Source organism: Aspergillus alliaceus (genome assembly GCF_009176365.1).
Source record: "Aspergillus alliaceus strain CBS 536.65 unplaced genomic scaffold BDW43scaffold_32, whole genome shotgun sequence".
In the NCBI taxonomy this organism is placed as follows: domain Eukaryota; kingdom Fungi; phylum Ascomycota; class Eurotiomycetes; order Eurotiales; family Aspergillaceae; genus Aspergillus; species Aspergillus alliaceus.
In genome coordinates, this window is record NW_022474715.1 from 227,737 (window position 1) to 249,100 (window position 21,364).

At 47.8% G+C, this 21,364-nt stretch overlaps 10 protein-coding genes across 10 annotated transcripts; 4 read left to right on the plus strand and 6 right to left on the minus strand.

Annotated features, from left to right (window-relative positions):
* Positions 1-322: 322 nt before the first annotated feature.
* nde1 (nuclear distribution protein NudE) lies at positions 323-2,101 on the minus strand. The gene has a single exon (XM_032038219.1). The coding sequence runs from the start codon at positions 1,798-1,800 to the stop codon at positions 418-420; it is 1,383 nt and encodes a 460-aa protein (XP_031898625.1). The 5' UTR covers positions 1,801-2,101; the 3' UTR covers positions 323-417.
* A 646-nt stretch (positions 2,102-2,747) lies between these two features.
* On the plus strand, positions 2,748-4,949 carry BDW43DRAFT_281631 (cysteine hydrolase family protein). The gene is made up of 5 exons (XM_032042531.1): positions 2,748-2,982; positions 3,266-3,415; positions 3,513-3,937; positions 4,002-4,133; positions 4,195-4,949. The coding sequence occupies exons 2-5, from the start codon at positions 3,309-3,311 to the stop codon at positions 4,695-4,697; spliced, it is 1,167 nt and encodes a 388-aa protein (XP_031898626.1). The 5' UTR covers positions 2,748-2,982; positions 3,266-3,308; the 3' UTR covers positions 4,698-4,949.
* A 979-nt stretch (positions 4,950-5,928) lies between these two features.
* On the minus strand, positions 5,929-6,848 carry BDW43DRAFT_281637 (TRAPP subunit TRS20). The gene is made up of 2 exons (XM_032042532.1): positions 6,652-6,848; positions 5,929-6,579 (listed from the first exon to the last, which is right to left on the minus strand). Exons 1-2 carry the CDS (start codon positions 6,840-6,842, stop codon positions 6,198-6,200), a joined length of 573 nt encoding a protein of 190 aa, XP_031898627.1. The 5' UTR covers positions 6,843-6,848; the 3' UTR covers positions 5,929-6,197.
* A 148-nt stretch (positions 6,849-6,996) lies between these two features.
* On the plus strand, positions 6,997-7,567 carry BDW43DRAFT_281638 (uncharacterized protein). The gene has a single exon (XM_032042533.1). It carries the CDS (start codon positions 7,071-7,073, stop codon positions 7,485-7,487), a length of 417 nt encoding a protein of 138 aa, XP_031898628.1. The 5' UTR covers positions 6,997-7,070; the 3' UTR covers positions 7,488-7,567.
* An 843-nt stretch (positions 7,568-8,410) lies between these two features.
* Positions 8,411-9,278, plus strand: BDW43DRAFT_312715 (putative sodium bile acid cotransporter; the record flags this gene model as incomplete). Its single annotated transcript, XM_032047417.1, has 2 exons — positions 8,411-8,620; positions 8,715-9,278. 2 exons carry the CDS (start codon positions 8,411-8,413, stop codon positions 9,276-9,278), a joined length of 774 nt encoding a protein of 257 aa, XP_031898629.1.
* A 583-nt stretch (positions 9,279-9,861) lies between these two features.
* On the plus strand, positions 9,862-11,356 carry BDW43DRAFT_281640 (splicing regulator NSRP1-like domain-containing protein). The gene has a single exon (XM_032042534.1). It carries the CDS (start codon positions 9,941-9,943, stop codon positions 11,261-11,263), a length of 1,323 nt encoding a protein of 440 aa, XP_031898630.1. The 5' UTR covers positions 9,862-9,940; the 3' UTR covers positions 11,264-11,356.
* Positions 11,357-11,550: 194 nt separating this feature from the next.
* BDW43DRAFT_281643 (Zn(2+) transporter ZRT3) lies at positions 11,551-13,781 on the minus strand. The gene is made up of 4 exons (XM_032042535.1): positions 13,640-13,781; positions 13,445-13,575; positions 12,179-13,385; positions 11,551-11,958 (listed from the first exon to the last, which is right to left on the minus strand). The coding sequence occupies exons 1-4, from the start codon at positions 13,692-13,694 to the stop codon at positions 11,948-11,950; spliced, it is 1,404 nt and encodes a 467-aa protein (XP_031898631.1). The 5' UTR covers positions 13,695-13,781; the 3' UTR covers positions 11,551-11,947.
* Positions 13,782-16,164: 2,383 nt separating this feature from the next.
* Positions 16,165-17,368, minus strand: BDW43DRAFT_281647 (uncharacterized protein). The gene is made up of 3 exons (XM_032042536.1): positions 17,120-17,368; positions 16,870-17,058; positions 16,165-16,771 (listed from the first exon to the last, which is right to left on the minus strand). The coding sequence occupies exons 2-3, from the start codon at positions 16,975-16,977 to the stop codon at positions 16,559-16,561; spliced, it is 321 nt and encodes a 106-aa protein (XP_031898632.1). The 5' UTR covers positions 16,978-17,058; positions 17,120-17,368; the 3' UTR covers positions 16,165-16,558.
* A 697-nt stretch (positions 17,369-18,065) lies between these two features.
* Positions 18,066-19,478, minus strand: BDW43DRAFT_133441 (uncharacterized protein). Its single transcript, XM_032038220.1, has 3 exons — positions 19,179-19,478; positions 18,989-19,123; positions 18,066-18,921 (listed from the first exon to the last, which is right to left on the minus strand). The coding sequence occupies exons 1-3, from the start codon at positions 19,386-19,388 to the stop codon at positions 18,259-18,261; spliced, it is 1,008 nt and encodes a 335-aa protein (XP_031898633.1). The 5' UTR covers positions 19,389-19,478; the 3' UTR covers positions 18,066-18,258.
* A 141-nt stretch (positions 19,479-19,619) lies between these two features.
* BDW43DRAFT_281656 (uncharacterized protein) lies at positions 19,620-20,515 on the minus strand. Its single transcript, XM_032042537.1, has one exon. It carries the CDS (start codon positions 20,308-20,310, stop codon positions 20,089-20,091), a length of 222 nt encoding a protein of 73 aa, XP_031898634.1. The 5' UTR covers positions 20,311-20,515; the 3' UTR covers positions 19,620-20,088.
* Positions 20,516-21,364: the final 849 nt, after the last annotated feature.

Below are 21,364 nucleotides of genomic sequence, written 5' to 3' on the forward strand. Positions count from 1 at the left end.
AGGGGAGCTCCCGGCTGTTATGGATAGGCCATCAAACCGGATACACTGCCAAACTCCGCCTTTCGCCGAGACTGACTATACAGGTTATGGTGTTCAAAAAAAGTGATGTAATCGCAACAGTAATGTCCAGGGGAATACTTGTATCTATGAACAATTGGCCCAAAACAAGTCCCTCCGTTGTATCCCACCCCCTTGTGTATGACATGTCTCGCAGAAAGGATAGATGATTAGGAAACAAAAAAGATGAAAAAGGGGACAAAGAAAGGGAGAAAGGAAGAAAGACTGCAGTCTGAATGGTAAACTGAAATGTATCAAACGCGCGTACCAGCCGTGAATTCATAACGCCCTTCGAAATTGCCCGAACGTGCATTAAAGTGTAGGCAATAGAAGGGGAAGTGGGGGCACTTCACATGGAATTTAGAAAGTTTCACCCAAATCGGTGGTGGCCCTAGCCTTCGAATTGGGTGGTCCCATATTGCCTTCCCGTCGATCTAGTCCCGTGCTAGTGCGGAGGCTTCGAGGAGCAGGGATGGAGGGAATTCCGCTAGGCGTGCGCTTCTTGAGCCCATTGGCGGCGGAAAACGAAGGGAGACGAGTTTCGCGGACTTCATTGATCTTTGCCTGGACGGACATGTGGATGGAGAGATCCTCATCTTCGTCAATATGAGACATGCCGTTTACTGGAACATTTTGTCCCGCTGAATTGCTGAGTGACGACCGTGGCCGCCGACTTTCAGTGATGGGGTTCGTGGAATAATGTCCCAGCGGTGTTTTGGTCCGACTCTGGCGACTTTCAGGCCGAGTCGATGGTGTAATGCTGGGGTGGGTGCTGTGACTGAATGAACTAGAGTAGCTCGTACGGCTGCTCGGCCGACTGTCCCCCTGGGTACGAACGCTGAACGACGGTCGACTAGTTGAGACATAAGATGAGATACCGTCGCCGTGAGCCGAGGAGCCAAAGCTGCTGCCGCTTAACCGTTTTCGGGGTTCTCTGCGAACCGTGATCGTGGAAGCAACAGGACTCTCGCCAACTATTGAACCGGAGCGAGAAGAGACCCGAGACGGAGAATCGGAGGGAGCCGGGAGCTTGGATTTGGCCGACTGAACCCTTTCTTCGAGTTTCTGCATTTTGCCAATCAGGCCACGGATTTGATATAAGGACCCAGACTTGGGTATCACAGTCGACTGAGTGCTATTGCTATTGCTGGTGGATCGGGAAAGGCTCGGGCTGGGCTTCGAAAAACTGGGACTGGGCTTGGATAGGCTGGCGCGGGAAGTAACAGATGAAGCTGAGCGACCATTACTATACGCGAACGAGGTTGGACGAGAGTGAGAGTGAGGGTGCTTTTGGGTCCTGGATCCATGCAAAGATCGAGAACCAAATGACTCGGAACCAGAAGCCTTTTGACGAGGGAAACCGGGGGTAGCAGTGATGGACTTGCGCATACTGATGGACGACTCGGATATCGGTGGCGAGGGAGGAGTGGCAGTCGCGGCTATTAGTGACGTTTTCATCGGGGGTGTAGCAAAAATTGGAGACGACACAGTCGACGGCCCGGGAGAGCGACTGAATATCTCTGGGGTCTGTGGTGTGGACGGAGTGCGGTGCAAGGGAGCTGGCTTCCTGCGTCGGCCTCCGTGGGATTCCGCATTCCGGAGTTTCTCCTGTACAATCTCGGTTTCGACCTTCAGCTCAGAAACCTCAGAACGAAGGCGCTGGTTCTCAATTCGTAGGCTCTCTCGTTCCTGTTCTCCGATCTTCATCTCCTCCTCTAGTAAGACACCTCTCTCGATCGCCATATTGTATTTCGACTCCAAATCCTCCAGGGATGAAGTCGTATGACGAGCCTGGCGTTCATAGTCATCATTCGCGACCTCAATATCACGAAGTTTTAATTGTAAGGTCCTATTTGCATCTCGTAGTGTTGTTATTTCCTTCTGCAGCGTGTTCTGAGCGGTGTTGGCCTCTGCCTTGGACTGCTTGTACTTGGTCTATGGTAGAGCGATAAGTTAGCCCATTACCCGCAACTCTAGAGAGCATTTTAAGAAGGTACACTATTAGCTCACCTTCCACTCATCGACCTCGTATCTCAAGTTATCCACTTTCTCCTTCAACTGGCGCTCTCGCTTCTCGGATGCTTCAATGTCCTTTTCCAGCTCCGCTTCCAATTCCCTGCTGGAGGCCTGAAAATCAGACAACTCTGCCTCGAGCTGTTCATACTGTTTCTTATAGTATGTGAGTTCATCCCGGCTCGAGCTAGTCCCGTTAAGTCGAGAGGAGGTGGAATCATCGGCAGATGGCATTATATCCGCGCCGGCAGGTGATGCCGGAGAAGGAGGCGCACGTTCCAACAGACCACGTCAGAAGATGCCACTACTAAAGGAATACACACCCAACAGAGATGCTGAAAGATACAGGATGTTCCACAAAATCCAGTCCGAGACCGTCCACAGGAGCCAGCGTCAACAACTGGGTGTCCGTTCGTGGTGGTAGTGGGAGGGGCCGAGGCGGTGTCGCGATAGTCGGGTTGCGACAATGGAACTCGAAGGGAGGGAAAGGAAATAGAGATACTGCAGTAAAAAGATAACAAAAGAAAGAGAACAAGAAAAGAAAATGCCACTGAGACTAAAGCAGCCTCAGCAACTTGACTTACCTTTAAATGTCCCTCACAGAGGGGCAGGAGGGTTGTAGACAATGTTATGAGGAGAGATGATGTGGTGATGCTATCCAGCCCAGCTGAGTGGGCAGCAGATTGCTGGGCCGTGTCCACGGGACAACAGTACGGCCCATACGGATAATCATAACAATCAATACCGCTATACCAAATAAGGACTAGCTCCCTGACATTTCAATTCCACCGCCTGCGGCTGTGCGTCTTCCGATGATGATCTGTGAGTGACGGACTCTGGGGCAATCCAATGCCTCTGGCTTGTTTCGGGCCTGTTTGAACACTGATCGATTCTAATTCTGGTTGTGCTCGGGTGAGTTCGTTCCTCTTCCACTGTTTTCCCTTCTCTCGCGCTAGCTCGCTCGGCCCTGTTGCTTCAAACGCTCCCTGCCAACTAAGATCCGCCTTCTGGCTGTCTCCAGCGAGCGTCCGCTATGTCCACGCACGATTCACTTCTTATACTGTGGATTGCTTCCACGCACTTGTTTAGTTCGGGCTTTTGATGTGCTTTATGATGTCCCGATTTTATTTCCCTCCGGCTGGAAGCTCCATTGTCACTTTGAGACTTTGCTGATGATGCTGATACTTCATTTCAGACCTTCTCTTTTCTTGTAGAGGAGATCCACACGATCTGTTATCATGGCGGATCCCACCGACCTGAATCTCGATGCTCCGAGTGATCTTCAAGATATCCCGGAGATGTCAATGCAACTCCTTCCACCTCCAGAAGGAACATTCCCTGACAAGTGAGTATCCTCGTTCTTCATCTATTAGCTCAGCGGCGCAAATCCTCGCATTGGCTTGATTGTGGAGTTACCTACTGATACTATGCAATATATGAAGAGCGTCTCTTCTAGCAGCAGTGCAGGCCCACGGAAAAGCGCACGGGTACAATGTTGTAGTCAAGTCCTCCAGTACCCCCACCGAAAAGAAACCGGGGCGAACTGCCAAGGTATGGCTCCGATGCGATCGGGGCGGACACTATCGTCCGCGCAACGGCCTCACCGAGGAGACGAGGAAACGGCGACGAACGTCGCGGTTGATGGATTGTCCTTTCATGCTAGTCGCAGCTGGAACTCCTGGCATTTGGACGCTGACTGTTCTGAATGCCACACATAACCATGGCCCAGTTATTGAGAAGCCTCGGCAAGTTCCTCATCACAAGGTTCGAAAGGGCCAAGTTGCAGCAATACCATATGATTGGCCGCATGACGCGACTCTAACACCATATACGACTGCGTTAGTGATTATCGATATGCAAAAGGATTGTATGCATTCCCTCCCCCCGTAAAATCCTTCCCAGACATTCCATGCTGACGATATGTAATATAGTCTGCTCGCCAGGCGGATACATGGAATACCAAGGCTATGATATATCAGCTGCTCAAGCACTTGTCCCTAAGCTACAGCATGTTCTGAATACATTCCGATCGTCTGGATTTCCTGTGTACCATACACGTGAAGGTATGTGCCTATTCATGAATAGCCTTCAGCTCCGACCACTCTCGTATCTAACATGTTCTAGGTCATCGGCCAGACCTATCGACCCTTTCGAGCAGAGAGGCGTACCGTTCACGAAATAACGCTTCTGGGCTTGGGATTGGGTCCCAGGGTCCACTGGGCCGTCTTCTGATCCGGGGCGAGGTTGGCCACGACACCATCGATGAGCTATATCCGATCCCTGGGGAACCAGTCATCGATAAACCAGGCCGGGGGGCTTTTGCTCACACTGATTTCGAACTTCTTCTCCGGAATAAAGGCATCAAGAACCTCATTATTGCAGGAGTAACGACCGATGTGTGTGTATCTACCACTATGCGCGAGGCAAATGACCGAGGGTTCGATTGCGTAATCTTAGAAGACGGCACGGCGGCGAGTGAGCCTGGTCTTCATATGAGCACGATTGAATCGATCAAGATGGAAGGTGGAATCTTCGGGGCGGTAGCCAAAGTGGACGATGTAGTCCATGCCGTGGAGAACTTTAAAAATGCCACTGTGAAGAAACTGGCTCCTCAGATGACAGTTTGACGATTAGTTGGTTGGGCGTTATGAAGTCTTTTTGAGCGTGTTTTTCTTTCCTCCGTTTTCAAGCCTTGGGATTATCTTGCGAATACTTTTGCAATTGTTTCATATGTTAGCAACCATGCAACTACTAAACACAGACACTAGATATCGGTGCTGTGGTTTCGAATGACCAATGAACACACTCGATACGCGGTTCATACTTGCAGTAAGACTAAGCCCACTGCATAGTAGCACACTAGCATGCAGCTAACACTGATGGTGGTGTCTAAATTCTTGCTAAGATTCCACTCTATTACTAGGTAGTATTGATTACTTAGTACGAACCCAGTCTAGAACCTGTGACATGTGACTCGGGGCTTGTACTTACGCTACCCTACCCTAGATAGCGTGTAATCATTTTCGATGTTCTCATTTTCGGTATCGAGGTTACTTCTACCTATTCATCCATAGATAGATCGCATTTAAATCTACCTCGATCAACTCGAGAAAGTTATGTTGCTCTCATATACACTCCGGAGTTAGGGTAGTTCTCCGTCCCACCTCCCAAATTAGCAACAGTATTCCTGCCAACTCCAGCCCTTGCCAAGCCAATCGATCATCCTATAAATTGGTATAATCTTTTTCTAGGAAAAGTAGTCCTCACAGTTAAAACTTTGAACTAAAACCGGAAATAGCATTGAATGTATACTTCATACAGATTCAGCATTCTTTAATTTCGTAGAAGCCATTCCCTCGAATACGAATGCTTGTAGTGTTGAGTATACGTACAACTACCTATGGCGACCGCAAATTTTGGGGGGAGAGGGGTTGGTTGGCTAAGTGTAGATAGTCTTATGTCTTATATTAGCATGAGTACGAAAATGGGAAAAGTTAGTTGCTGGGGTTCTATCTGTTTATATATTTTCTAGCCGTGAAGTAGTTTGGTACACTATTTTACTATAGAAATGTATATCTGAGACCTGCTAAGGGGGATTGGCGATTGGATATTGAATTCGAATTATATAGGTACATCATTTATTTTATTGAGAATCAAGTATTAGGGAAGAGCAGTCGAGATGTTGGGGGTGGAGAGCACCTAGAACGTGTGGATAGGTAGACCCGAGCCTGTAGAGTCATACTATTAGTGCCGGAACCAACCACCCACCGCATGCATATCTGGTTTTAACGTTGGATGCAGTTTTATATTTTATTCCCAGTGTTCTTCTCTGGAACTGATTATCGAGCATCTAATAGCCCTATACGAAGCTCGCAGCAGTAATACAATGAATGTTCGACTTCTGCCAAAACTCCGTTCCTGAATGTAAAATGTACGAGATAGCCGCTCCCGGTCCCTGCGCATACAGCCCAGGAGAATAGGTCACCAGTGGTGCGCCCCGTTTTATTAAGCCTTTGAAGTAGAACCTAATCATTGACTCAAGAAAAGATACACAGTAGAATATGCTCAAAAGAACAACAGGACATAAGTAGCAAAGATGGTATTAAGTTGGGAAGGAGATAGAGAGATTACAGCCATTTTCTTCCCGCAGCTGTAACCCTGGACCTAAAAACTGGACTCTTAATCTCTAATCCTTGTCTATAGAATGGGCTCATCACAGTCTTAACATAATTTTCGTAAACCTCGTTCATGAATTGGCGGACGGCCTCCTCGGTCTGCGGCGAGGTTGGGTTCGCCCCGATTGAACTGGACGATGCTCTGCTGGAACTTCCACCTCCCAGGGCAGAAGCCGAGAAACTCGATCCTAAGAGCGAGGACGAGCCGCTTCCGGTAGACGCAGATGGAAGTTGAGGCGGTTGATGTAGGAGGAGAAATCGGGCGCCGGAGGGAGCGAGGAAGGCGGAGATGTAGGCTGAGGCCGGGGGATAGGTGTCGATGTGCTTTAAATACCTTCATTTCTTATGCTTTAGTTGACAGATCATATCATATCCAGCCACCAGGAAGCGAACAGGAAAGACGTACATATTCCCATTCATCCACTGAGCTTCCTCAACAACATCCAGACTTGAATGAATGATGAATTGATTCATGTATTGGGCGGTATCCGGAAAACGGAAGCGGGCAATTCCATCGCCACCACTTTTGGAGGTGCCGAAGGCGATGTTGAACAAAGGAACATCTGTGGGGGAGAGGATGGTGAAGTAGTAGGACATTTGTCGTATGTGTCAACTTCGTCGGCGTATTGGCGGGAAACTATTGATGATGACGGGGAGTAGATAATGGGGATATAAACACGTGACTGATAAGATAAAGAACCCTATTTAATAAATAATGTATAATTACATAGATGGCTAACCTTTCTTTCCCCCTCGCGCTATCATAATCTTTTCTCCTAAGGCTCCCTTGACAATTTATTCACATCACGCGTACGATATATACACATGCCTACAGTAGTCTCTATAAGCAAGCTGCATGAACTCATGTCTTCTTTGGCTTTATGCTTCGGTAGTGGAGTCACTGGAGTGGCTAATGACTTTAGGGGCTTATTATCTCCACACGATACGCATTCTCCCTGCATTGCTGGCAACGCGTCCTCATTTCCTAGAAGGGATAACTGGTCTAAGATGTCTACGATGATCCGTTGTATCCCATCCATGTCGTATCAAAGAGGAGTCTCATTCGCCTTACGCAAGGATGTTGCGCGACCTAATCTGAAGCTTGAGATCACCATTCCCAGGAGAAATTTGGTAGAGTCAACAATGGAAACGTCATACTGCATGCATTCGGATATACAGGGAAACAGTAAGATGTTATCGCTGGCTCGGCTTTGTGGGACTACTCCACTCTGTGGTGTATGATAAACACCCTGGAATCTATTCAAGCCAGTGATCCGTTTCCCCCCTAGCTTTAGTGTTATTGTGTAGATCAGAGATATCCGAGTATGTATAATAGTGGCACAGATCGCCTTCTTCTAGCTGCCAACTAGAACTTTCCTGTATTTTATTTCAGTCAACCTGGGTATTCCTGTCTATTCCGTAGATTATATTCCTACCCTACTGACAGCCCGCGGGGAAACATAACTATGAGTCTTGATCGACCGCCAGATGACGCCTCAAACTGATACGACTCGGAATGATCGTAAGTACCAGCTGGAATCCGGATCTCTTTTCCCTCCCCCTTGCTCCCCATCTTGAATGCTGGCCTGTCGGGGTCCCACTGAGTGATGTACCATGTAGCAGACAACCAGTCCTCCAGAAAATCATATGAAGAACAGTACGCTCCCCTGGAGATGCGGAAAGGGTCTGAAGCCATTTCCAGGGACAGAAAACAGCGATGGAGATGGGCAATTGGGATCTGGCATTTAGCGATTGACCAATGGTTTCTCATTGTCATGGGCATCCTGATCAGCTTCGCCTCTCAAGTGCAGGTGCCAAAGTCTCATCAGGGAACAAAACAGACTGTAGTCAATTATCTGGCAGTCTCCGTCATTTTTTTCATCAATGGATGTACGCTTCCTACGCAGGTTTTGGTAGAGAATCTGAGCCGCTGGAAGATGCATATATTCGTTCAAGTACAATGTTATCTCCTGACCTCATCTATAAACTATGGTGTTGTCAGCGCCTGCGCAATTGACCGGCATTTCATGGATCCGGCACTATTGATTGGGATTATTATCTTAGGGTGCCTTCCTACGGCGTAAGACCACCCATATAGCTCTCTTGATCGGAGAACATCGCTGATAATCAACCTATTATATAAAAGCATTTCTTTTAACACCATCATGACAAGAAAAGCAAACGGGAATGGAGCTTTGACTGTTGCGCAGTCAACTATTGGGAATCTCCTTGGTCCATTTGTGACGACCGCCTTGATAAAGCTATACACAGGAACCAAGGCCTGGTACTTGGATATTCTACCGGGAACCGAAGGAGTGACTGAGACTTACCGATTTGTCTTCAAACAGTTAGGGCTTTCGGTTTTTGTCCCATTAGTATGTCTTAACCCCTCTTCATGAGACCTTAGCCCTCAACATACGCATAGGATGTTAATGCTGATACTTTCCTTTGTCCTCTTCCAATCATCAGCTGGCCGGTCAAGTTATAGTCAGCTTGTCCCCTCATCCTGTGAAGAAGGTATTCGGGGAATGGAAGATGAGCAAACTGAGCTCTTTTGCACTACTAACCGTCATCTGGAGTACTTATGACGGTGCCTTCAAGTCCGGAGCCTTCTCTGGCGTTCCATCGGATAATATGGTGTTCGTCGTACTTATCTTAATAGCGCTGTATTTTGTGTGGTTTGCCATGTCTATCGTTGTCTCTCGGCTATGGCTCTCCCATGAAGATTCGATAGCCGTGGCGTATCTGGTACCCACCAAAACCCCGGCAATGGGTGTGGCATTGACAACGATTATGTTTGTGGGATTGTCCGAAGCCACTGAGACTAGGATGATGTTACCCATGGTCATCTACCAGGGGATTCAAACGAGCCTTAGTAGCCTGTTGGCTATTCCACTGCGGAAATGGCAAGCTACCAAATCTGTGCAGCAACAGTCGGCGGGTGTTGAAGCCACAGCGATAGATAATCATGCGCACGACGCAGACTTGTCCACGATGCATGGGCATAACACGTCGGCTAGCACTCTGGCATGATCGGGGCAGGTAATGCCGGATCAATACAGGTAGCACTGTTGTATACAGCTAGGCACTATTAATCATCAGGCTTAGTAGATAAGTGTATTGTACGTGGCCTCTAGCCCCTCCATATCTGATGACGATGCTGACTGAATGAGACCTAGAAGTTCACGAGTGGCGTTTTTATTTTCCGAGAAGAATAGCACATTTGCTCAAACGGAATTCCAAGGGGGAATTATACTTGACCACAGATACCCTTTTTTGACCTAAAATATTAAATTTCGTTACTTATGTTAATATACACCGTACACGTTTTTGTATAACCAGTTTCAGTTGCCTTTTAAATGCTATCATACTCTAAGAACCTATTGCCTTTTTCCCTGGTTAAACACAGGTAACAAATTGTTAATTAGCCATTAAGAGGTGACACAAGCGCTCTAATCATCACTACCCATACACAATTACACCCTAAAATACTCCATCCTCCCCTCAAATACATTACTACATACTCCGTAGTATCTATATACACTGTCCCGCGATAGCCGATAAGATAAACCCCAATCCCCACGTGACCAATATACAATCCGAACCAGGAGACAAGGTCCAACCTCATTAAACCCAAACCACGAACCAGCACCAACACAAACCCCGAACAGCCTCCCAAAGAAAACAAGAAAACAATGCCACCCCCAACCCTCTCCTACGGCCTCAACATCCCAACCAAAAACAAACCCAGCGCCGTATCACTCAGCCAAAAGCGCAAGAAAACAATCTTCGACTCGGACTCGGACACCGAAGAAGACAAAACCGGAGAAACTGAGATCTCCACCCTTGGCGACCTAGAAGAGAAACCCAAGCCAAAACCATCGACGATCGAACCACCCACAAAGCGCAAGGTACCGTTCGGCGGAGCAGTGGGGAAGCCGAATGTGAAGCCGTTGAGTAAGGGATCTATTTTCGCGGATGAGGAGGAGGAGGACGAAGGGTTTAAAGGCGTTTCGTATGGGTTGAATACGGCGCCGTCGAAGAAGGGCGATGGGGAGAAGAAGGAATATGTGAATTTAGCTGCGATGCATAGTAGTAAGAAGCACGCGCGGGAAGCGGAGGAGCTTGACCCGTCGATTTATTCCTACGATGCGGTGTATGAGAGTTTGCATGCGAAGCCAGGGAAGGAGAAGGCAGCGGAGAATAAGGGGGAGGGGCCGCGGTATATGACATCCTTGTTGCGGAGTGCGGAGGTGCGCAAGCGCGATCAACTGCGTGCTCGGGATCGATTGTTGGCCAAGGAGCGGGAGGCTGAGGGCGATGAGTTCGCTGATAAGGAGAAGTTTGTGACGTCTGCGTATAAGAAGCAGCAGGAGGAGTTGCGCAAGATTGAAGAGGAGGAGGCCGAGCGGGAGAGGCAGGAGGAAGAGCGACGGAAACAGAACGGTGGTACTGGTATGGTTGATTTCTATCGGGATATGCTGTCTCGGGGTGAACAGCAGCATGAAGCTGTTATGAAGGCCACGGAAGAGGCTGCTCGACGGGTGCAAGCTGGGGAAGCTCCAGGGGAACCAGAGGAGCCCAAAGAGAAGACAGAAGCGCAGATGGCGGAGGAGCTCAATGCGCACGGTGCCCATGTTGCCGTCAATGACGAAGGAAATGTTGTCGACAAGCGGCAATTGCTATCCGCTGGTCTCAATGTTGCGCCAAAGCCCAAGCAACAACAGCCCTCTGCGGCCACAGCTGGTACAGCATCGCGCCCTTCGGCACCCCGGTCTCGGTTCCAATCGGAACAACAGAACGCTCGTGCTGGCCAGCGTGCTCGCCAAACAGAGATGATCGCAGCACAGCTGGAAGAACAAGCACGACAGGAAGAAGCGGCCGAGGCAGCACGGCAGAAAGAAATCGCAATGCGCACTCGCAGCCAGAAGACCGAGGGGGATGTCTCGAGCGCACGGGAGCGATATCTGGCGAGAAAAAGGGAACGAGAAGCCGCTGCAAAAGGGAAGGGTGCCTAAATTCTCCTTTCTCCTTCTACTGTATACTGTTTTAAGGGGTTACTATTCGCGTATCATTTGGGAGTCTTATGGGTACATGGTTGCATCAGAGGCGTTGGACATGTTATTGTATATGTGTATAGTAGATGAATGATACATAGCGAAAATGGCTTATTTTTCCATTTTAAGAGCTCTAAAACCTAATCTAACTATTCTCGTTTGTATGAGGTGTCTGCTAGACCGTAGGGCCGTATCTACCTAAGGCACATGACCCCTTGTACTTCACGTCAAGTAAATTCCCCACCACTTTCGCATCCTATATCCGATGCATCACCTATCTATCTCCAGCAACATATTCTCATCGAAGAGAAAATACATCCCACACCACTAACCAATTGACAGAGGATGTTTATCACTCAAACTCCCCCGAGAATTCCATCTCATCAATCAATGCCGAGCGACCGCCTGATGTCTCTGCCATCAGGATAACTCCGAGAGACATTCCAAAGCATAGGAATCCTACGACCGCTATGCGAGGCATGCAACTCGCTCAGTCACGAAGCAGCAACCTCTGCTCAAGCACAATACATCCGAATAGCCTCACAAAGCTGGGATCTAACAAAGGGTTCCGATATCTCGTTATATTTTGGCTTTCTACAATGACACCTTGAATGGAGAACAACCGCAGAGTGAAGCAAGCGCAAGTTATATCTTCGGTAAGTAATAAATTGAATTACAGCGAATAGGCAAGACGTATCATAAACCCGAAACCATAATCATCACTCGTTGCACATTCGTGAAAAAGGATTAAACTCCCAGATGCTTCGCTTTGGCCTCCCTTTTTATCTATGGAGATGCGCGGTGTTTATAATGATCCAAAATCAAATACCAAGTTATGCCAAACGAACGCCAGGCTAATAATGGAAAATCATGCAGTCAGGGCAAAGCTGATGCCCATTATACCCATTCCCGCGATGGCAAAACCGATCGACATGCCCCGATTGTGGGTTAGTCCCAATCCTTCGCTGAACAACTGCAGGGCGACAGAGGTCATTACGCCTGCCGTAGCAGCAAACATGCCTCCATACACGGCCCAGGATGGGTCAGTCTCGCCATCCGGACTACCGCTTCGCCCAGCACCCCAGATCCAAAGGACCGCTAGCCCTGCGCCGGCTGGCTGGCTGACACCCCCTAGAAGGCTGGACCAGAAAATTGCCTTGCCTCGCGAATGAAGGGCAAGGTAGAGAGGCAATGCCATGGCAAAGCCTTCGCTGATATTATGAATGAAAAGAGCAAGAAAGACAGTCAACCCGAGTTTGGGACTTGCATGATTGGTGGCATAGGTAATGAAGCCCTCAGGCAATTTGTGAAGGGCAATCGCTATCGAGGTTTGCAGACCGATAGACAGAAACGCATTTTGCGGTACATGGTGATGATGTCGGCTCCCAGGGCCTGGTATTTTCTGCGCATCATCTGCCTCATGTGCAGATGAGGTCGGGTATTCAGGAAGTTCATTACGAGGGGTGGAGGATGATGAGTCTCCCGGTTGGTGAAGGGTGCGGTTGGACACATCCGCTCGTTCTAAGTCCACATGCACGGGAATGGTGTGGACATTGGCGTCGTCTGCGACAGATATCTCGGGAGCGACGAGGGTCTTCGAGCATTCATGACCACATGTCTGCGAAAACCCATAGCAGGGACCGTTTTTGTCACACTGTGTTTTAATGCCCACCAGCCGACTTAAGCGCCGGCCCAGGCGTACGCGCCAAGGTCCGGCAGGAAAAACGACAGATTCGGGTATTTCCTCAGATCCAGCGTGTGGGACCGCAGGACTAGATTTGCTTGCTCGCATTAATAGTGGAGTTCGTTCGGACCAGCCATGGTGGCCTTCCGAGTGATGTGCGTGGTGGTGACCGTCACCACGCTCTGGGTCGGCAGAATTTGCGCCCCCCTCATGAGTATGAGCACATCCGACGACGTGGGATGGGATATAACGATGAATAAATGCAGAGAGAAGACGAATAATAATGGCGCCGGCCAGAAAAAGACCGATAAGCGAGTAGGCAGCGACGGCGGGGGACCATCCGGCACGGGTGAGGTACTCTTGAGAGGTAGGAAGCATGCTATAGAGAGAAGTGAAGAGCTAGTATTATCAGAAATGGTCGGGTTTAAATCTAGAAAACAGGAAGGAAGCCAAATTACCATCACTCCTGCGCTAAGACATAATGAAGCCGACAGAAAGGCATTGTTGTTCACGATTTGGAAGCCTTTTCCTTTGGAGAAGTGTCGGAATAGGACGTCAACACAAATGAAGGCGGACCCTAGGATGCAGGCTGAAATTGGTCAGCTAGAAGGAGCAAACAAGTGAAGCGATATAGGAAGTAAAGATCGACTTACCCACGCCAGAGACGCCGCTCATAATCCAACCGCGAACATCATTGCTGGCGGCCATGGTATGGTATCTAATGAATCTAATGTGGAGAAAAGGAAGAAGGGCGGAGCGGAGGAAATTAAAAAGGGCAACGATCCGAGGACCTTGCGGGTGGGTGATGTCACGCGCTTTCCCCTTCTATCCCTCATCGGGAATCATGCCCTATCTTCTTCACATTCAGTTCCACGACCATGATCATTGTATTTGATGATATTGATCGCTTTTTCAGCTTCCATAATGCCAGCTTGACAAATTCCGCGGAGGTTTCCGCATATAGTGTTTTTGTTTGTACAGTGTAAGCATCCTTGACAAAGGTTCAACAGTATATAAATGTGTAACGAGTGAGACACTCTCATAGGTACACATTAGCATGGCTACTTGATTGTATGATCGATTGCGAGTAGATTGACTAGAGGCGCTGATTAAAGCAAACATTAATAAATAAAGGGGCCAAGCCTTAATACTATGAATTTGTTAACCCCGTGCTCTCATTGGTGGCCTCACTCTTGACTATTAGATCAAAGTACATACATCCATCGACCATCGTGCGGGGAGCAATCCTGTTGAAATTACGCAAAGTCTTGAGTATCGATTTCTAGAAAAGTTCGACCATTTGTAAATGGTACAAAATGAATAGAAAATTCAACAAGCTGTCAACAGTTATCTAGATCAAACCTTTTGCTGCGCCTGTCTCAAGGGAGAGGGTGTTCTTATCATTAGGATAACTATTCTTGACCATCCTAGAGAGACTTTAAGCAATTCTTATCCCAGACGCTGAGTACTTCATCATCAAAGTCCATAAAATAGAAAAACAAACACGGAGAATAAGATTAATAGGATTAATAATAAAAGAACGGAAAAAGAAAACTAAAAACCCAATGCAGGGAGGGACCAAACAGACTTCAACAGTACCTGGCGATCAGTATGACTCGCATCCTGACCACTCTCCCAAGCCACTCAAAGCGGCCCAGCCCAGTATCCTCAAGCCACAGCAAAGCCTCAAAGGCAATTCTGACGAGAAGAACATATATGACAGTCTCTGTACGTAATACAGACGACCGTGCTAAAGCAACAGCGACGAGCGTAGGCATTCGTACCGGCGTCGAATTTACGACCTATTCAGCTCTGGACACAGTGAGTCTCTGGCAATAGCCACCGGGGTGTCGTCCAGGTATTTCAGATAATAACCGCCGTCTTCGTCGTGAAGTACCGTCTCTGGATGGCTGCGAGCTGTCTAATTCATTCGCTCGCGAGTCTCGCACACGATAAGTCCGTTGGGTATGAAGCTGAGGTATCTAGTAAAGGATACGGCCGCAGAACTGGTGGAAAATTCCTAGGGCTGTTTTGAAAACCATGATATATGATCGATGCACCTGACTCGACGGAAGAAGTTATCGTCTTGTTCCCATGGGAGCACACTGGGGTCCTTATATCCAAGATCCGAGGCTGGAGTGAAGCGTTGACTCTTGTGTAGCATTGGTAAAAGCATAAGAATTTCATATGAAATCATGATTCGTCCTCTGGAACGTGATTGAACTGCTTGTGCTCCTTAGACTCGGAAAAGGTGCTTCATCAAGATGATCAGGCTCAAACAGAATCTCACAAGCTAACTTCCTGGGCTCCTTCTCATGCCTAGAATATTGGGTTGGCTGCCTCATATCTGTGTGATATTTCCCTCATCACCATTGTGTGATAGACAGATGCTCAATCTCCGATGGCAAGCTATCAAATCCGCATCTTGCCTCACATACCCATGAAAGCGTCATCAAGGCAAAATGTCCGGCCGTGAAAGCAACATTCGTCATATTCTATCCACAGAGTCAAGGCCTAGTAGATAAAGAACAGAAGAATAACCCTCGCCCTCACCCTCTCCACCAACCCTTCACTGCACAAACCATATTCCAATGCTAACTAACCCCAACAGACCCAAACCACATACTAAACATAGATGCAAATATATACCATAACCACCCACCCACCCACCCACACACACACACACACACACAGAGTATATTGCCGGAACCAACCCAAACGAAAGAACCCACTCATCCCAGTGGTCCACCGTATACAGAATATCAGCCTCGTATTGGTCTTCCCTAAGGACTGGTACCCCTTACTGTAGTTCATGCGCTAGGTCAGCAGATGGCCGATAGAGTTTGAACTTAGGACTTAGCTGCAGCGGGATACTTGAATCAGACTAATTACCCTCTATTTGGTTCGAATTAGGGATGTATTATTGGCGGTCAGAGACATGACTAGGGTGGTATTCGGATATGGCTTGGGAAAAAGGGGAATATGTCAGTTTTGAACTCCGTATGCTGTATGTAAAGACCATAGTTGAAGGTCGGTATAGTTCAACAGTATTGGCGGATTGTTTGGGGGGGGGGGGATGGTGGAATTGATCTTGGGAAACTAGGCGAAAGAAAGAAAGAGAGAGAGAGAGAGAGAGAAGGTCTTCTGGGGGCTAAAGAAGTTGAATTCTTGTAGATGTGCATATAGCCAGCATCCGGGTATCAAGAAAATAGTGAAAGTCGAGTCTGATTTAGGAAAAGGTCGATCCTACTACATCTACCCAATTGAAAATAATCCAATTAACACCATACGCTCAGAGTACATTCACAGAATCATCAAATACTACATAGCAAATGCAACCAGATGTATATAGTCCCTTGCCCATACCCATACCTATACCCAATCCTGTCTCGTACCGAAGCCCTGCCAAATCCACCCTCAGCGGAACCGTATACCCCATGTCCCGAAAACCAGTCACCAGAAGTCACCAAAGGAACCCTAATCCATAGAAATTAAGTAGATAGTGTTTTGAGATGTAGGGCATCTCGTTCTCGGAATTGTCAGTCCATACTCTTTCACAGAACCGGTATATGCTAATACTTACACCCCTTCTTCTCAGAGGGCTGCGAGTTCTGCTCTAATGACTCTAGCTCGGCGAGCCTGCTTTCCAAATAAGCGCATTCTTCCGTAAGACTCTTGATCAGATCTGACTGCAGCATATGTGCACTGCTACCTTCCTCTGTGAATTCGCACTGCGAAGGGGTTCCTCTGAGGCAGCAGGGCGTGCACGGCTTGAGGTGATCGCACTATAGGCAGGGACATACCGGTCAGCGTTCACTCTTCAGCGTAAAGAGACATAGGGTTCTCTGGGACCTGTGTGGAAGGGGTATTAGGGCCTACTTACCTTGACTCTCCGCTTATGACATGGAAGGCAAGCATAGATCGGCCTTTTCTTCTTCTCCGTCCGAGGGGCCCCAGACGAGGAGGACGGAGACTCCAAACTGGCATTCATAGCGACAGGAACTGTACTGGGAAAAGCAACGGCACGTCCAAGTGTAGCATCATAATACTACACGAAACCAGGGTGAGAACACTATGCTCATGATGAGAAGACAGTATATCAGTAAGCAAAGAGCAGGCAAGACGCAAACAACCTTGACCCGGTAATCACTATCTAACTCTAGCGAACCCCACGCAACGCACGAGCCTCGAACCAAAGAATGGGAAGATAGATATGTTGGTAGCAGCTCGAATAGGCATCTATCATCATGCCATTTCCTTTCCTGGTAGCTTTTGCTTGGGTGGGGTTCAAAGCCCGTATATCATGCAGACACCGTCGAATAAGGCCGGATGCATGAGACAGAAAAATAATAAATTGGCATACTATGGTATGCCAAGTAGTTGGCTCCGATTAACTCCTAACCATGTGGCATTTTTCTTTCTTTATTTTCCTTAAAAAATCTTTTTTTACCTCCTTTTTATTTATTTATTTATTTTTTACCTGGAATCTTGCATGAACCCATTCAGGTGGCTCGTGAGCAGTTGAACACTAAGGGATTGTGGAAATTGAGGGCTATCGGAAGCAGGGTCTGGATCTGTGTCTACCACTAGTAACATCCATTTAATTTCAGCCCTGGAGGCTGAAGACTGAAGGGGAACAATGGTAGCAAATGAGAAGGAAGGATAGCATTCCCAACGAGATCGAAACTGTGGCTTTCCAACGGTTTCTGTGGCCAAGCGATAGTTTGCCACCGGATCTACAGCCCATTTCTGGTTACTTATCCGACGGATCCAGCCCGAGTGAAGAGGCCACTGTGGCGGTGCTGATGATCAAGTTCCCCATCGAGGACTGTTTCAAGAGGAAGGTGGCTGGCTGGGGAATGTCTGGAGACGCACGTACTGAGCATGTTATTGTCTCATAGACCCATCTCGGACCGTAGGAAGGATATCGACCCTTTTCCTACTCGGTAAACGATGGGTTCATTATCCAGGAACTGAACTTTGGAAATTACTTATTTCAGGATCACTGAGCGTTGGATGATATGTAACTGTGGGACTAAAACATGTGAAAAATAATGGAGACTGATAGGACGTTTATTTGGCCGGTGAAACAAAAGAGAAAAAAAATAAGAGAAAAATGGAGCATATTCCATATGGTTCTTTTGTATAGTATAGGTCATTTTCCTTCAATTTCGCTCTCAAATGCTATGGGCTAATAGATGTATTATACAATGGTTCATGTTCACATAATTGCTCGTAGCAAGGATATCTCTTTGGCTTGTATCTTGATTCTTCAGTCTAGGATAGTGAACTGATACTTTTGATAGAAGTAATCGGCTAGTTTTCTCAGAAACTGACGTTCAATACTGTCAGCAGAGAAAGCATCACAGACAACTTTCAGTGCAAACCGAATCAAACAGACTAAGGCAAATGGGAAATTCTGCACGCAGAACCGCATACTGCGGCAGATATTAGAGGCATACTGGTAGCGCCAGGTTGGCGATACTCCTGTTGGGACCGCGAGGTGAAAGGCCCAGTAAGAAACTGTTGTCGCACAGGCGTCAACATTAGGGTAAACCAGGTCTCGTGGTCGGTGGGTTCCCGATACGGAATCCTGTATAAGGAATACCGGAAACTCGTCCATGACGGTAAAGAGGGCTTCGGCAGGATCGGGTAGAGCGTCAGCCGTTTGCGCTTCCCTCCACTCTTGTAAATGTTGAATTACATTCATTGCTTGCTCCTCGAGGGTGGGTTCAAACCCATGTGGTGAACCACAAGGGGATGCGGGGTGTGAACCCTGTGAGTTGCCTTCCATTTGTCTCCAAAGTCCCGGGATATCTGCGGCGATATCTAGCAAGCTGTGTAGGTTACCTCGCGGGCTCATCTCGGTCCAAGGTACGGTTTTCCAGTCGTCATGAGCCAGGAAGGTTCGTCTATGCGATATTGCGGAGAGAATCTATTCCAAGATTAGCCTAGAATAGTTCACTCCACTTTCATTCCTCGCGATCAGTGGTAGCAAATACCCATGATAATCGTAAATCTGCATAGATCGAGTGGCCGATGCCCTTGCAATGGCTCGACGGGGTTCGCAGAAATAGTAGATCTAGGGCCCCCTGTTGGTGTTTCACGAGAGCGTCCTTGGAGCTGCTTTCATACGTCTATATGCTACATCAGCGGGATGTATAGGCATTTGAGCTTACGAAATCAGCTCACCTCAATCATTCCAAAGAGAGTTATTGCCACAAAGACATCATCGCGTTGACGTCTCGCGGGATCGCATAGCGACGCCCCTGCCAATCGCAAAGCACAAGTGTATCGAACGAGACCAGCGTGGGTGGACTTCGGATCGGACGCCATCTTGCCCATAAGAACAAAGGATGTTGCTTCGATGGCCGCACAGAGGAGAGGGGAGGTGGCGCGCATCTGGATGGCTTGATCGAGCCATAAAGGCACAATACGGTTTCCGTCGACATCGGAACCGAAAACTTCTACTAGGGATTGTATGGAACGCTCCGTATGCGTTGACCGAGCATGTGGACTACTGTTGGGCTGCACGTATTGTTGTAAATGCCCTATACAGAGTTGCTTATCTTTTTAAAGCGTGTCAGCACATCTGAAACAGGTGATAGTGCAGGGAATTAAATCCCCACATACCATCGGATTCCCGTTTCGGCTGCACAGCCTCTCGGCATGTAGATGTATCTGGACTCCTTCGAGATGTGTTCCGCGACCGGCTTTGTTTTCCTCGTTGTTTGGGAGGGGCCGGCTGTTGAGACGTGAGGTAAACAGGGATCTTCTTATTGGATGCCGACAGGAGGGTGAGGATCCGTTGTTCTAGGAAGTTACGCCGTTGTTGTAGACGCCGCAAAAGCTGAGCCTGTTCAATGAACCATCTGTCTTCTAGAGTGACCGTGTATTCGCATTTCGATTGTCGTCCTCTTACACAGCAAGCACTGCAAGGTCTGACGTGATTGCACTGTCTCATCCCATATCAGTACCACGCATCCACGAGAGGGACATAGGGTATGTATGTACTTTGATTTTTTGAAAATGGCAGGGTATACATGATAGTACAGCTCGTTGCTTTTTGTTCCTCCGGGGAGCTTCTGGAATGGTATCCATCCTACTTGGAGTCTGTAATTGGAATGGTAAGGGGGCTTCGATGGCTCGAAAAAAGGAAAAGGAAAAAGAATAAAAAGAGGATAGGAAAACAAAGTAGAAAGGGGTATAAAAGATAATTACTAGTAGTATAGGATTGGCCTATCATTTCCTGTCTCCAGAAAGAAAGCTTAGGTTGTTTTTGGGTAAACAAAGTTAGTATTTGTAATCCCACCTTAAGAAGCATCTAAAAAGTCTCTCTCGGTGAGACGGGTTACAGTACTACATTTTAGTACTTGAGGGACGGGCCAAGCGGAGATTCAGATCTGTACGATACGCCAAATCTGCCACCCTGAAGACACCATGTCATTAGGGCTAGGAAAGGGTGTACATAAGCCAGGGTAACTTCTCCGGGATCTGCAGGATCGTAACCAATATCTCGTCTATCTTGGTGTCGGCCAAGACAACTGTATCCTGGATCCTGCGCCACAGTTGAACCTCGGAACCGAGCGTCGGCCGGAGATTGACTGATCCTTGTCATAAAGAAGTCTAGTTATAGTGTGCCCTGGGTTAGGATTGCTCGAACTATTTGCTGATCTAGAGAAGTTAGGCAAGGAGTTATGGAACAAGGCTTCATAGTGGACACTGCGACATATACTGAGTTATAGAAATACAGTAACGGAATGTCTGTGTGCTACTAGTACCCGTCCAGTATGACCATTCCCCATTACATTACATCTCAGGGTTGGAAATTCTAAGCCCAGGGAGAAATCCAGCGAGTTTCGTTTGGTACTCTAAAGTCCTGCAGTAGAGTTCGGGTCCGCTGAGTGGCAAAAATTTAGGACAAACCCCAAGCAGTCGGCAATTGAACCCATACTATCAAAGGTCCCCTTGTTTGTGCGCAACTTTTTTTTTTCTTCTCAAAACCGCCTTCCGCCCCTTTTACCTTGGTAGACTAAACTAGGTGGGGGGCAGTTTAGTTCTGGGATCTGTGAGATTCCACGAACTGCCGATCGACGAGGAACATTTTAATTAATGGCTGCCTGCATGTTTGGAATGCAACTCAAGGAAAGTCAAGTGACTTTCTTGTTAGAAGGAGTGGACCTCTTAAATGAGAAATCAATTCTGTTGTTCGGAATCATGGCCTTAATACGCTGCCTTTAGCTCTACTAGGGTTTTACACTTCCCTCGGGGTCGCCGTCCAAGTCATGATATCATACTCTATTTAATGCTCGGTAAAAGGCTGCTAGCAATGTTGAACTAGTTGAGGTGACATTGACCATCGGATGACTTAGGGCTAT

Coding starts and splice junctions, on each gene's coding strand:
- BDW43DRAFT_281656 (XM_032042537.1), bottom strand. CDS start 20,310: ATGCTTCTTAAGGTGGGATTACAAATACTAACTTTGTTTACCCAAAAA.
- BDW43DRAFT_281631 (XM_032042531.1), top strand. CDS start 3,309: ATGGCGGATCCCACCGACCTGAATCTCGATGCTCCGAGTGATCTTCAA. Junction 3,416..3,512: donor GAAGGAACATTCCCTGACAA/GTGAGTATCCTC, acceptor CAATATATGAAG/AGCGTCTCTTCTAGCAGCAG. Junction 4,134..4,194: donor TGTGTACCATACACGTGAAG/GTATGTGCCTAT, acceptor AACATGTTCTAG/GTCATCGGCCAGACCTATCG.
- BDW43DRAFT_133441 (XM_032038220.1), bottom strand. CDS start 19,388: ATGCGCGCCACCTCCCCTCTCCTCTGTGCGGCCATCGAAGCAACATCC. Junction 19,124..19,178: donor CTCTCTTTGGAATGATTGAG/GTGAGCTGATTT, acceptor TGTAGCATATAG/ACGTATGAAAGCAGCTCCAA. Junction 18,922..18,988: donor CAGATTTACGATTATCATGG/GTATTTGCTACC, acceptor ATCTTGGAATAG/ATTCTCTCCGCAATATCGCA.
- BDW43DRAFT_281643 (XM_032042535.1), bottom strand. CDS start 13,694: ATGGCCGCCAGCAATGATGTTCGCGGTTGGATTATGAGCGGCGTCTCT. Junction 13,576..13,639: donor GAGCGGCGTCTCTGGCGTGG/GTAAGTCGATCT, acceptor GACCAATTTCAG/CCTGCATCCTAGGGTCCGCC. Junction 13,386..13,444: donor GTCTTAGCGCAGGAGTGATG/GTAATTTGGCTT, acceptor TGATAATACTAG/CTCTTCACTTCTCTCTATAG.
- BDW43DRAFT_281647 (XM_032042536.1), bottom strand. CDS start 16,977: ATGAATGCCAGTTTGGAGTCTCCGTCCTCCTCGTCTGGGGCCCCTCGG. Junction 16,772..16,869: donor GTCATAAGCGGAGAGTCAAG/GTAAGTAGGCCC, acceptor CCCTGCCTATAG/TGCGATCACCTCAAGCCGTG.
- BDW43DRAFT_281640 (XM_032042534.1), top strand. CDS start 9,941: ATGCCACCCCCAACCCTCTCCTACGGCCTCAACATCCCAACCAAAAAC.
- nde1 (XM_032038219.1), bottom strand. CDS start 1,800: ATGGCGATCGAGAGAGGTGTCTTACTAGAGGAGGAGATGAAGATCGGA.
- BDW43DRAFT_281638 (XM_032042533.1), top strand. CDS start 7,071: ATGCCTACAGTAGTCTCTATAAGCAAGCTGCATGAACTCATGTCTTCT.
- BDW43DRAFT_281637 (XM_032042532.1), bottom strand. CDS start 6,842: ATGTCCTACTACTTCACCATCCTCTCCCCCACAGATGTTCCTTTGTTC. Junction 6,580..6,651: donor CAGTGGATGAATGGGAATAT/GTACGTCTTTCC, acceptor TAAGAAATGAAG/GTATTTAAAGCACATCGACA.